At 37.4% G+C, this 15,881-nt stretch overlaps 1 protein-coding gene across 1 annotated transcript in view; it reads right to left on the bottom strand.

Moving 5' to 3' along the window:
• Nucleotides 1-242: 242 nt before the first annotated feature.
• Nucleotides 243-15,881, bottom strand: part of foxj3 (forkhead box J3) — a 114,191-nt gene continuing 98,552 nt past the window's right edge. Inside the window, 8 exon segments of the mRNA XM_058790661.1 lie at nucleotides 243-4,507; nucleotides 5,460-5,561; nucleotides 5,640-5,825; nucleotides 6,745-6,846; nucleotides 7,222-7,336; nucleotides 7,339-7,631; nucleotides 11,733-11,907; nucleotides 14,691-14,819. Of these exon segments, the coding sequence (XP_058646644.1) occupies nucleotides 4,395-4,507; nucleotides 5,460-5,561; nucleotides 5,640-5,825; nucleotides 6,745-6,846; nucleotides 7,222-7,336; nucleotides 7,339-7,631; nucleotides 11,733-11,907; nucleotides 14,691-14,819 (1,215 nt within the window). The 3' untranslated portion in view covers nucleotides 243-4,394.

The raw sequence follows: 15,881 nt of genomic DNA, 5'->3' as shown, positions 1-15,881 counted from the left end.
TGTAAGAAATACGGGCGTCCCGAGTTCGAATCCCTGCTCGAGGACGTCTCTTTCCCAAGTCGCTTCCTGTCATCTCTACACAATAAAAGCAAAAATGGCAAAAGATAATATTTGGGATCAGAAACCGTTTACAGGATATCAATTTCATCTATCGGCGTTTTGGAGCATTCTGTGCAAGTACTTCAGTTTTTGCATGGATGTGTGTATGAAATAAATATCACGAAGCAGCAAAGATTCCACAGTGAAGTTAACATATTTTATTTCTTTAAGTGCCATTCATGCATATCGGGGGAAGGGGTGGTATGGACAATCCTAATGACACTTCAGAGTTATTTTACAGCACTAAAACCAATACAAAGAGAAGCAGTGTCATCTTATTGGACAGCAAAAGTAATAAACCGTGCAATAACAAAATGGACAAAAAGGGGAAAATAAAGGAAACAACAAATACAAGTAATGACCAGGACAAAATCAAACAGAAAACAAAGATTAAAATAGAATATAAACACTGAAACACTGAATGTTGAACCATAGTACAGGTAAAAGGTAGTGTCACACAAAAAGCCAACGCATTTTCATCACATATATACAATATAGATATATACATAATGTGTCACCCTTGGATTGGACAATAACAAAATACTCTGTATTCATCTCCCTCTTTTCTTTCGCAGGTGAACTCAAGCCCTTGCCTTGATCCCTCACCACCCCAGAGGAAAAAAGGACAATCGAAAAGACACATATTTACAATAAGCACAACGACACACCAACAATGAATAAAATAGGCTCCAAATACCAGAACTTGTTGGCAGTTTTCTCCCATAAATGTAACAAGGCTTCTTCCTTGATTACAGTAATCTCTCCGGCAGATGCATCCCCACTTGTTTTTAGTTCTTTTTTTTTCTTTTGTTTTACGAAAACCGAGTTGTCTTTAAACAGTTAAAACTTTCACACAACACAAACACAAAATCAAAGGAGCAATGTTTTTCCTTTTTTGAGAAAAAGAGGAAGAGAGAGAGAGCTCATCACCTGTCCAGCTCATATTCTCTAGCGCTCCCTTTACGCTTTCCGTTCAGTCCGATCCTTCCGACTTACGTTACCCTTCACTTGGGAAGGACGCCAATTACCTGCTGCCTTAAAAGTTGCAAAATTAAACTTTCTCTCTTTGGCAAACAAGAGATCCAAACACATCACTACCACAAACAGATTGGCAATACATACCAAATATTTCCAACCGAAAACTGACCCTCCTTCTGCAGTCGACATCCAGACAAACCATGATCGAGGGTGAACACCACAGTATGGTATTAAAGTTCACACCGAGGGTGGATCGATGCCAGATGTTCACTCGGCAGTGAGCGAACGAGGTGAGATCCTGCTTGAGTTAATGAACGACGTAAGCGTTTGTGCTTCTGAATTCTTTTCAAAGTGCGCAAATGACCAGATAAAAGCTCTCAAAGCTCTTTGTATGACAAACACTGAGGCTGGGTGAACAAGGCTCGTGAACACTTCAACAGTATCCAAACAAAAACATGAGATGGAAAGAAAAGAGCAAGAACAGGATGCAGGAAGCCAAAGCAGATTTGGGCAATGAAGCTTAGCTTAAGAACAATGTGCACAGCGTCGCAGTCAAACAAAAAACACAGACGCTGAACAGTCTGTCTGGGGTAAAGTGGATAACGCTTCTGTCACCGTTTTCCTTCCTTGCAGAATCAGGCAATGGGAACAGACTCACAAAATCAATTCAAAATCAAAATCATGGGCAATTTAATTGGATTTCTAGGTTAGGTAATACGGTTTCGCCAATTTAAACCCTATTAGCGTCTGAGAATCTGACAATTGCTTATGTAATGAGGGAACACATGGCTATGTAACAAACTACATAGCTGATAGTGGACAGGACTCAGTGAAGAATCAGGCTGAAATGTCATGAACACGAAGAAAGTTTGACCTGATTCCTTAACCATTACAAACGTTTTAGGGTGAATCTCTCAAAACCTGTCATATTTGACCCCAAAATCAAAAGGCAGAAAAATTTTGCTCAAAGAAATGCATTTTTTAAAATGATATTCAAGTAAATAGTTTTATTTTAGAATATACAGTAATGAGAAAATAACTAATGAATCACTGCTGAAAATAATGGGAATCACTAAAAGAAAAATAAATGTAAAATGTCTGAACAGATTACAGTAATGGGAATTTTGTTTTCCATTATAATAATGATAATGTTTCATGATTAATTAATGTCAGAACTCCAAATATTATTGGACGTAAACCATAATTTCTTTTTCTTTCTGATTTTGAGGTTTAAATGTGTGTGTTTTTATGAAGGACATACGACAAACTGTTCCATTATATTAAGGGCCTTAGGGGTCAAAGGCCAATACATCTCAATGACTAGTGTAAATACTTTGAGAGTTTATAATACTGAAATACAAAAAAAGGATTGTCATATGATCATTTCACTTTTCCAAGTCTATTAGCACTTACACTCTGATGAATAATTAAAATAAAGCCCATTAAGATGACTAAAAACTACTGAAGACCAAGGTGTGCGTAAACTTTCAAGCTATGAGAAACAGATCCACTCCTTCCCTTTTAAACCGCATTTTATGGCTTTTCTAAATCAGCACTGCACTCTAAAATTTGGTCAAATTCAAGTGCTGCTTTTCTCACTGAGAAATACCCCGCTAAAGGTCAAAGACCGGACATATTTCTAATTTGGGTTCCGCTATTCTGGTCCAGATCTTGTGCATTAGTTTTGTGCTCTTCAAAAGAGATGATTGTAATCACTGATAGCCCTAAATTAATTATATTGCACAAAAACATTCCATAATATCGCTGATATAATAAAATGACACTGTGGTTTGTAAAGTTAGCAGACACTTTCAACTAAACGTCTTAAAATATAGACTGTCGTATGCCAAGTACAGCTGCTTAAGGGCGCTACACGTGATTGAGAAGGATGCAGTTACTGTTTGGTTCCTGCATCCAGGTTGATGTTTTATTTGAAGGACAGTCTGAATGTGTGATTTTAAACTTCGCACGACTTCATAGTAGTAGAATTTCAAACGCAGCAGTTAACATTCCTCCAAAATAAGGCTATTAGTGTATCTAAGTGTTTTAGTCACCTCCTTTCTCTCAGTATTACGCTACACCCAGCATTCAAAAGCAAGGTACGCTCTATGCAAAAAGTCCTTGTCAGTGCAGCAAAGAGCAAGCGATTTCATGTCAGTTGGTCCTAGGGTTAAAATAAAGAGGGCTCTTTTATTGCGGACCATTAAGCAAATGTGCCTTGACGTGATTTTCATCTTCTCAACGCTGCTGTAAAGAGCCACACGGCAGGTTGATTTCAAAACATGAACAGGGCTCTCCAGTATCCCACAAATCTCCGGTCAGGAAAGCGATCGCTCCTAAATAACGCGTGAAATTTTCTGTGGCAGGTCCTGAGGGCTTTAAACGAACTCAAAAACAACGCAGTCCGGTCGGGAGACTACAGGTTGACGGGCGATGGTCAACAGAGCAAGGATTGTACATGCAAACGTAAAGCGAAGAGGAAATCGATAATAGTGAGGTCTGTATCGATATCATTTTCTGACGGACACCTTCAGACTAGCCTAAAACTATTAGTGACAAAAAACATGACACACTTCAGACAGCAAAGATACACAAGTACAAATACTGCAGGTAATGTGGTTTACACGTTTCGTTATGAGCCTTAACAATCAGTAAAATCTGCTGGATTTGGATTTGGATGCATGGCGATGTTGGCATATTACAGTGTGTAGGGTCGGAGGAGCAAAAAAAGGGCTACTTGTGCCTGAACGACGGCAGGTGCTTCGAGTGTCACATTACCTGCACCATCGGCCCTCTTCTGGAAAGTGCCCTGCATCTCAGGTGAAGTTTCACAACACAAATGAGGGAGCCAATCTTGTCTGATAGGCAGTCGAGGCCTGAGTTTGTCACCATGAGAGGGGAGAACAAGCCGGATGCAATCACTCGAAAAATCACAGAACAACAGTTGAAGAGCAAGGGCGAGCTTGGCAAGTTTGCAGAGAGGCTGTGGGTCGGGAGACATTTGACTTAAATCACTTGCCCTTTGGACAAGTACAAAAGCGATCACTTAAACATGTCCTAGTAAATGTGATTGTCTTCAAAGTAATATCTTTTTTTGTTTGTTTTTGTTTCATAAAAACACCAGGAACACAGGAGTCTCTTTCAGGTCATAATGAACAACACCTGCACTATTTTTCAAGTGTCCCATTCCAATCTGCCTTCTGTCACGGGCATGCAGACACCTCAGGTCCAGCCCTCTTGCTCTGTAACACAAACACTCTGCCTCCATACGCTCCGCTCTCGTTTTGTCTGCACCACTCTCGCTCTCGGGGACTGGGTTAGACGATGGAGTCCCAGTCGAAGTCGTCCTGGATGTCGTCGGCAGGCATGCGGCGTATCTGGAAGTTTCCAGCAGGCATCATATGCTGTTGGTTCATCTGAGCGTGATGGCCTGAGGGCAGAGCAGAGGGGAACGGTCACGACGTACAATGCTTTAGCGTGCAAAGTTTTTTAAGAAAACTATTTAGACTCATATTGTGGAAATATGCAATACAAACTGCAAAGGAGTGGATGCTTGCTTCCATGTAGTTGCTCTGAATATGTTTTACATTATTACTATGTCTTAACTAAGTTACGTGTGGTTCCTCGGGTGTTTTGGGAATAATCAGGGCATCTCTTTGATATATTGGTCACTATATATGGCTCAGCTCATTCAAATGCATAACTTAAAGGAATAGTTCACCCAGAAACATAAATTCTGCCATAATTACTCAGCCTCATGTCGTTCCAAACCTGTAAGGCCTTTGTTCATCTTTGGAACACAAATTACATTTTTTGATGAAATCCAAGAGCTTTCTAACCCGCCATAGACAGCAAAGGAACTTGAGGGTGAGGGTGAGTAATTAATGACAGAATTTACATTTTTGGGTGAACTATACTTTTAAGGCATCATTCATGTCCATAGCATAACAAAATGATCACTTATTCAGCAAAGGAGCATTAAATTGATCAAAAGCGACAGTAGAGACATTTAAAAAGTATTTCTATCTCAAATAAATGCTGTACTTCTAACTTTCTATTCATCAAGGAATTCCACTAAAAAGGTTATCACAGGTTCACAGCACAACTGTTTTAAAACATTAATAATAAAGTTTCTTGGGCACCAAATATTAGAATGATTTCTGAAGGATCATGTGACTCTGAAGACTGGAGTAAAGGCTGCTTTACTATATTATGTGTTCTATAGGTTAGGTTTTTTTCCCCTCTAATTCACAAAAGTATGAGTGATAGTAATATCTGTGATGATGGTATTACATAAAACAAATTTTAGATTTTAAACACTGCATCCTGTTCAACATGATACACACGCTGCCACATTTATAAGAGCTGAAAAGGACAAGGACCTGTCATAGTGGGGCCAGCGCTGCTCATGGGTGGCATATGAGGATATCCCGGCGGACCCATCATTGAACTCAAGCTCTGTCTTGTGTCCATGTACATGTTTCCTGAAAAACACACTGATGTTACTATGTTAATATTGTGGCAGTCTTAATATGTGGCACTGTGGATTGTAGTCTACTCACCTGTGTTGATGTGTGGGTTGGGCTTTGGATGCATGGAGCCGTGGCACACTGGAGGTTGCACTGCCCCTTGTGGCTGGATTCCAGTGCGAGCAAAGAACTGATTGATGGAGGAGCAGAGGTCTGCCATCTGAGTGGGCTCGAGAGACCAGTTATTCAGCTCCGCCTGCCTCATGCTCTCTTTCAAACCTTCAGAAAAACGGTGACAGATTATTTAATCAGTCTGTCCAGTTGATTTCTCAAAACTAAAATGAAACTGCTTGCTAAACGCTACTGTTTTAAAATGAAATGCACAATTAATATACAAAAACCACAGAAATAGCTTTTACAGGTCCTTTGTACAAGTTAATAAGCAATCCAGTGATTGTCAATTAATAAAGAACATTGCTTCATTATTTACACACCAAAATACACATTTAAAAAAATATATTTTTTTAAATTTTGTGAGTAATGAAACAATGCAATGTTCTTTGTTCTTTACTTATCAATGTTCTTTTTTCAAATAGCTTATTGTTTTTCAGTTTAACTAATCAAATTAGCCATTGCAAATTTAGGCTACACAATTTATCATACACATATATATAAAAATAATATATATATATATATATATATATATATATATATATATATATATATATATATATATATATATATATATATATATATATATATATATATATATATATATATATATATATATATATAAAAATATTTAAACATTTTAAATATTTACATTTAAAAAACAAATATAACATTGTTATAGCATATTTAAGTAAAATAAATTTTAATGGAAATCATTTAAATAAAGTAAAAATAAAAGGGTAATTTTATTTAGATACATTAAAATGAATATTTAATCTTTATTGAAGAACAAAAACATTTAATAAAACTTAATCTAATCAAACAAAATCAAATTTATTTAAACTAATAAAAAAAATACAATTATCAAATGTAACTCAAAATGTATCACTGTACATCATACAAGTGGAAGTAGTACAAAATTTACAGTTTAAAAAAACAAAATGATGAACTCATTCATTAGCATTTAGTCTCTTGATAAACAACAACAACAGTAAATTTAGTATATAAACAGACATTTTGATTATACCTTGGAAGGGTGATAGATCAACATCAGCCCAGTTGTAGCTGCTGGCGATGCGGCAGCTTTCTTTTAGCGCATCCAGGTTGGGGTACCAGTCACTGGGAAGACCTGCAGACAAAACAAGAAAGTAGTGAAGGCCACAGCAGACAGCAGAACTCTGAATGTGTGGAAGCTGCTGTGCACTTCCTGTTTGAGGCAGCAGGGGGAGCCATGACCCTCTGCTACAGGCCTGCTCTCTGAAATGTGCTGCATTTGCTTTGTTCTCATTAGACTAGCTGTATAAATCACCCTGTGATTTACTGCTGACTGCTCCAAAGTTGCCATAAATTTCTTAATCTAAAATAAATGACTGTTAGAAGAGGCTTGAATAAATCGGCCTGTCAGGGCAATGCCAGCATAAAAGGAAGTATGCTGAAGGTTCAAGACGGAAAGCAAGAGACACGATCAGATAGTGAGAACTATCACAGACACACAGACTCTTACCGGTGTTGCACTGCATCTGTTGCTGGGCAGGATGAGGCTGGTGGGAGAGATTCTGGTGCTGCTGCTGCGGTGTGTGCTGGCCGTGGGCCTGGTGCTGGGAGGGATGCTGCCGTGCTGGGGATGTTGGCTGTGCTGGCTGTGCTGGCTATGCGCCGTGTGTGGGTGCTGGCTGTGCTGGGTGTGAGGGCCATGCTGGGAGAGGTGCTGTCCGTGGGGCGAGTTGTGGGCCGAGTGAGGGGGGTGGGAGAGAGGCACCTGGCTACCACTGTTGGGGATGTTGTTGGGGTGAGAGTTAGTGATGCTGTTCTGGTTGTTGTGAGGGTGGGTGCTGATGGTGCTGCTGGGGGAGTGTTGGTAGGAGCAGGAGGTGTGGGTCTGCTGGGACGACTCCGAGGGCATACCCATCAGACCTGTAAGGATCAAACAGACAGCATCATTTCAAATAGGCTGCCTGCATTTGATCAGAAGTGTTTCCATCATGTCAGTCTAAACTATTAATTAACAAATCAAATCTCAGTCACTGATACAGGCAATACTTTATATGAAGGTTGCGTATGTAATTAAATAGTTAACATGAAGTAACAAGGCACTATAATTTTATGGCATTTATTTATTATCTGGTTATTAATCTTAATGTTAATTTTTACATATGCTTTAAAAAAAAAAGTGTTAAGTTTTAAAAAACATGTTAACACTAGTTAGGGACTTTATGCATAAGCAAACTGTCAGTTAAAAAAAATGGCACGTTTATGTTTTATTTCATCAGTCACTGAAAGGTAACACTTTAATAAAACGTTTACACAAATAAACTTGCATTTAACAATAATATCCACGTTTAATTTTAATTAATTTAATTAACATTTCATTTATTTCAACAATAAGGCACAATCATTTACAACTTTTATTCATCTGCTGGTTATTAATCTTAAACATTAATTTCTACATATAGTAACAGATGTTTAATACTGAAAGTGTAAAAATTAATGTAAACATGCAAACTAACAGTTATCAAAATTATACATTCATTTATATTTTTTCTTTTGATTAATTTAAAATTTAATATCAAAACTATTTTTTATTATACATCAAGTACAATTAATTAACAACATGCAAATGTGAAAAGCAAGATTACTAAATGCTGTAATAAATGCATGTTTATTGCCATTTCACAAGATTTCACCCATTAACTAAAACTAAATGTACAGAACCTTACTGTAAAGTGTTACGTAAAAACCGACGGTCGAAGCTGTAGCCTGGAGGGCTAACCTCCATGCATTCTCTGACTGAGCCATTGTGCTTGTGTAGGCAGCACGAGCTTGACTCCAGCTTGCAACTTTTTCTGATCTTGCTTCCTACTTTCCCCATAATCATACCTTATCCTTTCATTCACTATTTGTATCAATGTGGCAAAAAAGGCCAAAACATTTTGAAAACATTTGAATCTGTCTTTTTAAAATGCACCGGGGCACCGAGACGGTGACTCAGCACAAAGTTGTTGTCTCTTAAATTGCACCAGAATTATTCTCTCTCCAACTTTTCATTCGTGCAGCAATTGTTTTGAACTAGTTTCTGAAAACGCCTGACAAGCTTCCAACATCTGCACACTCAATAGCAATCAGCGAAGCATGCGGCTCGCGGTCTTAAGAGGCCCTGTCCATCATGGCGCTGGCACCGTAAACCTATTTCGGTGGAGAGCTTTTAGAGCAGACTGCGGGCCCTGCATCGCTGCAATCGCCAGAGAACACTCATCGGCGGGGTGACAGGGGTGCATCTCTTATCAGCAGAGAAAGCCTATTGTCCAACCATGGGAGAGCACAGAAAGCAATTAGCTAGCAGCCCCCCTGAATAATAATGCGAGTTCATTACCTATTATCAAAGCCAGTGAATTAGCTCAGTGTCTCCAGCAGTGGGGTGTGAAATCCTCTCGCCAGCTTTATTTGCTCATTTTAATTGCCCAAGCTTGTCTGGCTAAGAGATTTCACTTTTATGCACATAAAAAGGTAACAACGTTCAGCTAATGAAACATAGATGATAGATTAAAGAAGTTCACTTTGGAAACATTAACATGAAAAGCATCTGATTTGAGCAAAGTAGGTTAGATGCGGGGGCTCGTCTGGCGTTGCGTGCAACCCGCTTGTCAAGTGCTTTTTGTACATCAGTCAATCAGATTACAAACAATAGGAATTAACTTCTAAAAGACAGGCAAGCTCGCAGAGAACTATATCTAGCACTGCATTTCATGGGCTGCCATCTGATCTGGAAAAATCTCTTCCAATGAAAAAATCTTACAGTACACTGAGCCAATATCTTTCTTGCAATTCATAAAAATGGCTGCTAAACATGATCTAAAGAAAACAAGGTTTGGGAAAAACGCACATGTCAACACTTTCTTTTCCAAATAAATCCTCAAAGAACCTATAAACAGGAAGTTAATTGTGTTTTTAAAAGCCACAATACTGTTTTAGATAAATAACTTGCACCACAATAAGTAGGGCTGGGTATCAACTCGAGTTTGATACTTTTTAGGTACCGACTGAACTGCCTCGGTACCATCGAGTATTGAAAAACGTATTGTTCGGTACTAAATTTAATAATAAAATTATCAACGTCAGTGAGGCAATAAGTCTGCAGCACTAGGTGTGTTCGACTAGAAGCGGCGTTGCGCAGATTGATCAGTGTTTGACATCCGCGAGAGCGATTCGAAAGCGTATGGAGCAGTCTGCTCTCTATTGCGCGGTTTTTGTTTACTACACACAGACTGATGCTCGCGGTGATTTCAGCATCTGCCGTCTCACTAAATGAGGACATAAATACATGAACAACATCTCCAGAACTGCTCTGAGAGTCACTTCATTAGTATTTTACCGTTTGATTTGAGTAAAACTAGCGTCATATCATACACACACACACAGAACTGTAAAGGTATTCACGGCAACCCGTCAAAATAAAAGTTCGGTTTAACTTGGAAGACACTGCGGCAGAAATACATTATTATTGTTCAGCAGAATGTACATACTGTTACTACTAGGCTACTTTATTTTTTTAAATAATGATCACACAACATAATGTTTTAATTTTAATAGTAAACCCCCTTTGTTTGCTAAAATAAATAAATAAACTTTGATTTTCAATAATTTAAAGATAAATGAAATTAATGTTTTATGCCTTCATTTGTAAACCAGAACACAGAATTTCTGAGGAAAAATAAAACATTTCATAAGGCTATGAAATTTAAGAATAAATTTGAATGAACTAAGTTTTTATGCATTCAAATAATTAGAAATACTACGCCAGAATTAAATAACAATAAAACATATGGTGAAAGAAAATAAAACACCCACTTATGAAAGTGGATAAAGATTTTCAATTTCTTGAAGTCTTTAACAACCTAGAATAAATGAATAGAAATGATGATTCTGTCTGAGCTATGCGTTTTAAAACGAACACGCACTAGTGTAAATGTAGCCCAACAGACGTGTAAACTGAAAACTATTTGAACTTTATTAAAATTATTTGCACTGATTTATTGTGTTGGATATATTTTGTTCCTTTGTGCAGTGGCTCAGGAGATGAGGCTTTGAGTCTGTATAAATGTCAACAAGCTGAAAAAATAAAACCAAAGTTTTTTTGAGATAATGTAATCTTGTTAAAACTGATTTCACAAAATTGGTATCGAAAAAAGTATCGTTCAGGAACCGGAATCGAACTCAAGGTATTGGTATCGATATTGAAGATTTTTCAACGATACCCAGCCCTAACAATAAGCTTGTCTTCATTTATTTTATAAAGTTCTTTATGCTTTCAGCTACATAGAGGGTCATAGTCTGCTACATCATATTTATTTTGGTTTAGACACTAAATTCTATATATTGCAAAACAAATAATGATGTAAAGTTAAGTTTTGATCCATTTTAAGTTACCAGCTGATATAATACTTAATATATGAAATTACATAAATTATATATATAAAATATTATATTTATAAATTACTTTACCTATATTATACATTATTATTAATATATACAATTAAATAATTTAAGAATTCAATTAAATAAAGCTTTGATCCATTTTAAAGTAATTTCTTTTGATATACAAAATGACAACAAATGTGTAAAATATTAGATTAACCTTTCCAAAAATAGAGGCCTATTCAGCAAATACATATGATCAATTATAACATTAATATATACATTCCAGTAAATATTATGAATAAATTATTATATAAAAATTTAGTTTGTAATATATGTAAGTGAAATTCTGAAAATGACTCATGGCAGGCCCATACAGAATCTGCACACTCCAAATTCTGCAGAACTGAAGAGTTCCACATATTCTCCACTCTCTGCAGGTTGGTTTATGAATTATTTTGGCTGATTTGTTGATACTTTCAGCTACCAATAAGCCTGAAGTACTCTAAGCTCTGCAAGCTGCACAAAAACTCTGCAGACTAGACTTGGCCTATGTATTTTTCCCCCGAACTGTCTGATGGGATGTCCGAGTGTGCAACTCACCCTGTTGGTTGTAGGACTGCTCAAACACAGTCTTGTAAAGGCTGCGGAAGGAGGCACTGAGATCTTCAAAGTCAGAGAAGAGCAGCTGCTTGTCGCGTTCCGGTATGCTGTACTGGGCCTGAGGGGCCTGCTGCAAGCTCATGGACTGGGACACCGACTCTGGATGACTCGTCACCTGAAGGAGGAGGAGAGGAGGATGACTGCGGTGCGAAGGGAACGAACACAAGATTAGCAACAATGACAGAAATCAGCCTTGCCACTATAAACGGCAGCACTGCTCAGCCAGGCCCAGTGACCGGCAGATTAGAGCTGAGATAGAACATGACAGCACTGACTACAGCACTCAGCATCACGGCACAGGAAATGAAATGCCAGACACACTGCAGTACAATATTCAGGAGCCAATCTCAGGTGCACAAAACCCTCCAAATCTTGACCGTTTATTTACTAGCTCGGCTGAATCTCTACATAACCATACAGCAATGATCAAAACAGACACGTCTCCTGAGAGTCTCTCTGAAGTTGTTTTTACGGCTATTTATTCTGTAATTAACAGCTTGGCGAAACTAACTGAGCAACGCAACCGAAATCGACAGCAAGATCATAAAAGCTCGCCTGAAAAAAACAGGCACTGATCCATAAAACAAATCTTTCTAATGATAAATATCCAGTACAGGTTTGCCCATCAAAACGAATTAGCTTGCATGTCTTAAACTCTCACGTAAGTGTTTCACTCCAAATGGGATCTGCTCACTGTTTTGAGTCTGAAGAGATGCCTTTCATGCCCAGAATGAGTGATTCATTGAATAGCTCCCAAGGCCTCCATAATGCCGAGCATATTTGTGGCGTACACAAGGGCAGAGGCTCTGCCATGTCTAGCTCAAGACAACAGTGTTTAGCAGACTGGAGAGGCTGGCAAAACAGTCATCTGCCACTCTGAAGAAGTCTAATTCTAGCAGTCAGTGCAAACTAGTGAGGGGAAATACATGTATCTGAACTAGTGCTGTCAAACAATTAATCGTATCCAAAATAAAAGTTTTTGTTCACATAATATGTGTGTGTGTACTGTGTATATTTATTATCTATATATAAATATACATGCATGGGTATATTTAAGAAAAATTTTATGTTTATATATTAAATATATTTATATATAATATAAATTATATGAATATAAACCGGGTGTGTCTCACTCATCCTTAAAAGTGAAGCTGCGGGCTCTTAGATCGCCCCCTGGTGTTTGGCTGCAGTACAGGTCATAAACCCCGCTCTCTCCATGTAAACGAATGGGACTTCAGTCAAAATAAAAAATTAAATTACACTTCTAATACAATATTCCGAAATATGGTTTTGGTCATTTAAGGTAGTTGTTATCACGCTGATATATGTTCAATTGTTCGTTTTTGTGATACGTTTAATTTTAGCTAGTAATTTGATGCTATAAAAACGGGGCGTGTCGTTATGGTTGATTGGGTCTGCGGGAGTTTGGGCGGGAGTTTGATTCCGCGGCTCCACCTCACGACTCTACTGCGCAGACTCGGGCTCCAAACGAATCTCTACTGCGCAGACTCGGGCTCCAAATGACGTCATTTACTCAAGATGCAGCGGTCATACTGAGATGTATTCGCTTCACTTTTCTATAGTGGAAGGAAGCGGAGACGCGTCGTCCATCTTTTTTACAGTCTATGATATAAACATATACGTGTAAATATTTTCACAATATATACTTTATGTGTTTGTATTTATATATACACATAATAAATATACACAATACACACACATATATTATGTGAACAAAAACTTTTATTTTCGATGTGATTAATCATTGACAGCACTAATCTGAACACATTGCAAAGCTATTGCAAACAAGTCCCGTAAACAGATAATTGTTAGCACCGGTGTTTCCTACAGTGTCTCCCACTGCTAATAAATGGTTCCAGCGTTATACTACACAAAAACACTATTTTTTAAAATTAAAATACGTTTTACAGCAACAAAACTTTGTGAATATCTTACACTTCAAATCACATTCATTTAGTACAGGTTAACTGAAAATGCCTGAAAATTTAAGAGAGATAGTTTGGTTATAAAATGCAATAGTCTCTTGTCAATACCCAAAATGCATATGAATGTAATCATATTTAATACTGGACAGATAATCATATTCTGCTAGGTATGCACAATATTAATTTTCTGGCTGACACTGATAAGACAATTATTTTTATGCTGATAACTAATAAATGGCCAATATTAAAATTCTATAGTATCTTTAAAACTATACTAAAACATTACAAACTAAAACTAATACTACACATGAATTTAGGCATCACTAAATCAGAGCAGGAAACACTAAGTTCGCATAGAACATTAGCAGCAGAGACTAATTGTACACAAGAAATATGAGCAGTGGGAGTCAGATGACACACTATGCATCACTGTAAAGATGAGCGCATATAATCCGGTTATGTTCAAACAGACTACAGTGTTCAAGTCAGCTGGATGAAGCAGAAAAAGACAGACAGAGAGAGAGCGAGAGAGAGGGAAAGAGAGAGCGAGAGAGAGAGAGAGAGAGAGAGCATTGTCTGGCCCACTGAAGTGAATCTATCAGTGTCTGTGCCGGATCAATGCTGAGAGCCTGGAGCGAGAAGCATGCAGGGCTTCTAGGGGACCACAACAAAGAAGCGGCTTCTCTGGTGGGAGGACATCAGAGGCAGCGTCTCTCTTTAGCAGCGCTCCAGCAGTATGAGCTCTGCCTTTCATTCCCTTAACCTCTGTGTCAGTACGCTCCCATGCACAGGCCTCCATACTCCAGCATTCTGACAAACGCACTGGAATCTTGCTGCTTCTCATAAAGCAGCGTTCCACAATAAAACTCAGCAAATTAAGAGCTCTACTTCAGGTTCACGAGAGGTTAAAGAGCAGAATAGTGCCTGCAAAGTTTGAGAATTCAGCTCTTACTGGTGTGTAGCTGTGCACGCTGCCCACGCTGTTGAGATTAACAGAGGCCAGACTCTGGTCAGAGAGGCTATTGTTAAGGCTGCTTCGAGGGCTGTCACTCCCGTCCTGGTCAGGGTTGTACAATGCCACCTGGAAATCAAGAAAGAGAGAGGGTCAATGATTTAGACAATGAATGAGTGCTTATGATGAAAATCTAGTTTAAAACACAAGTGCCAAGCTTTTAGACATGCACTCTTTGTTCATGTTGGTTTCTTAGAGTTATGAAAAACTTGAAAAATGTTATGCCTTTAATAATAGCAAAATGTTTACATTTAATGACACTAAAAAGGACAACATTTTCCTTATACACTGAACACAACTCCCTGTACACATTTTAATTTAAATATATTTGTATATATAAAATTAGTTACAATAACAGCAACAATAAAAATAATTTAAAAAATAAAATTTTTTAAAAGAAAAATATTTACCATTAATTATTTTATATACAATATTGATATATTTTTATTTAACAGTTTTTTTATTGATACAAGACCGTTGTTTCAAACGACTGTGAACTGAACTACGTAATTATTTTAAAAATTCATTACATTTTTAAATGCAAAATTAAAATATATTAAATATATATAAATATTTGTATTAAAAATATAAAACATGCAACACATATGTATTTATTAAGTAACTCAATAACTGTATACATGTAAGTTTTAAACACATTTTTCTTCATTATATCAATATAGATGCATAATAAACATTCCATAAATAAAATGTTTAAAGTGTATATAAACATATGCATGTAAATATATATTTTTAATACATATAAAACCTATAATACATATAGACCTATATGTGTGTAACTGTGTATATATACACATTAGGGGTGGAACGATACATGTCTTCGTACCGAACCGTCACGGTACGGACATCTCGGTTCGGTGCAGAAGGCCTTACAACGAATACAAGCAATTCACCCCCAATCCAGAAGGGGGCGCCCGCAGCAATGCAATGCTGTTTGATAACCGCCAACAGAAGAACAGCGAATGCCATGAGTCAAATATATTTCAAGAATTTATTCCTTGTAAGTATATAGCACAGATTTTACATATATGTAATATTTAGTATTTCCACATCTAGGTGAAAAAAAAAAAAAAAAAAAAAAGGTAATTTGCACTACTGTCTGTTCAAAATAAA

The sequence above is a fragment of the Onychostoma macrolepis genome, chromosome 11, assembly GCF_012432095.1.
Source record: "Onychostoma macrolepis isolate SWU-2019 chromosome 11, ASM1243209v1, whole genome shotgun sequence".
Lineage (NCBI taxonomy): Eukaryota > Metazoa > Chordata > Actinopteri > Cypriniformes > Cyprinidae > Onychostoma > Onychostoma macrolepis.
The sequence above is the reverse complement of the archived record's forward strand: the minus strand, read 5'-3'. Positions and strand labels throughout refer to the sequence as shown.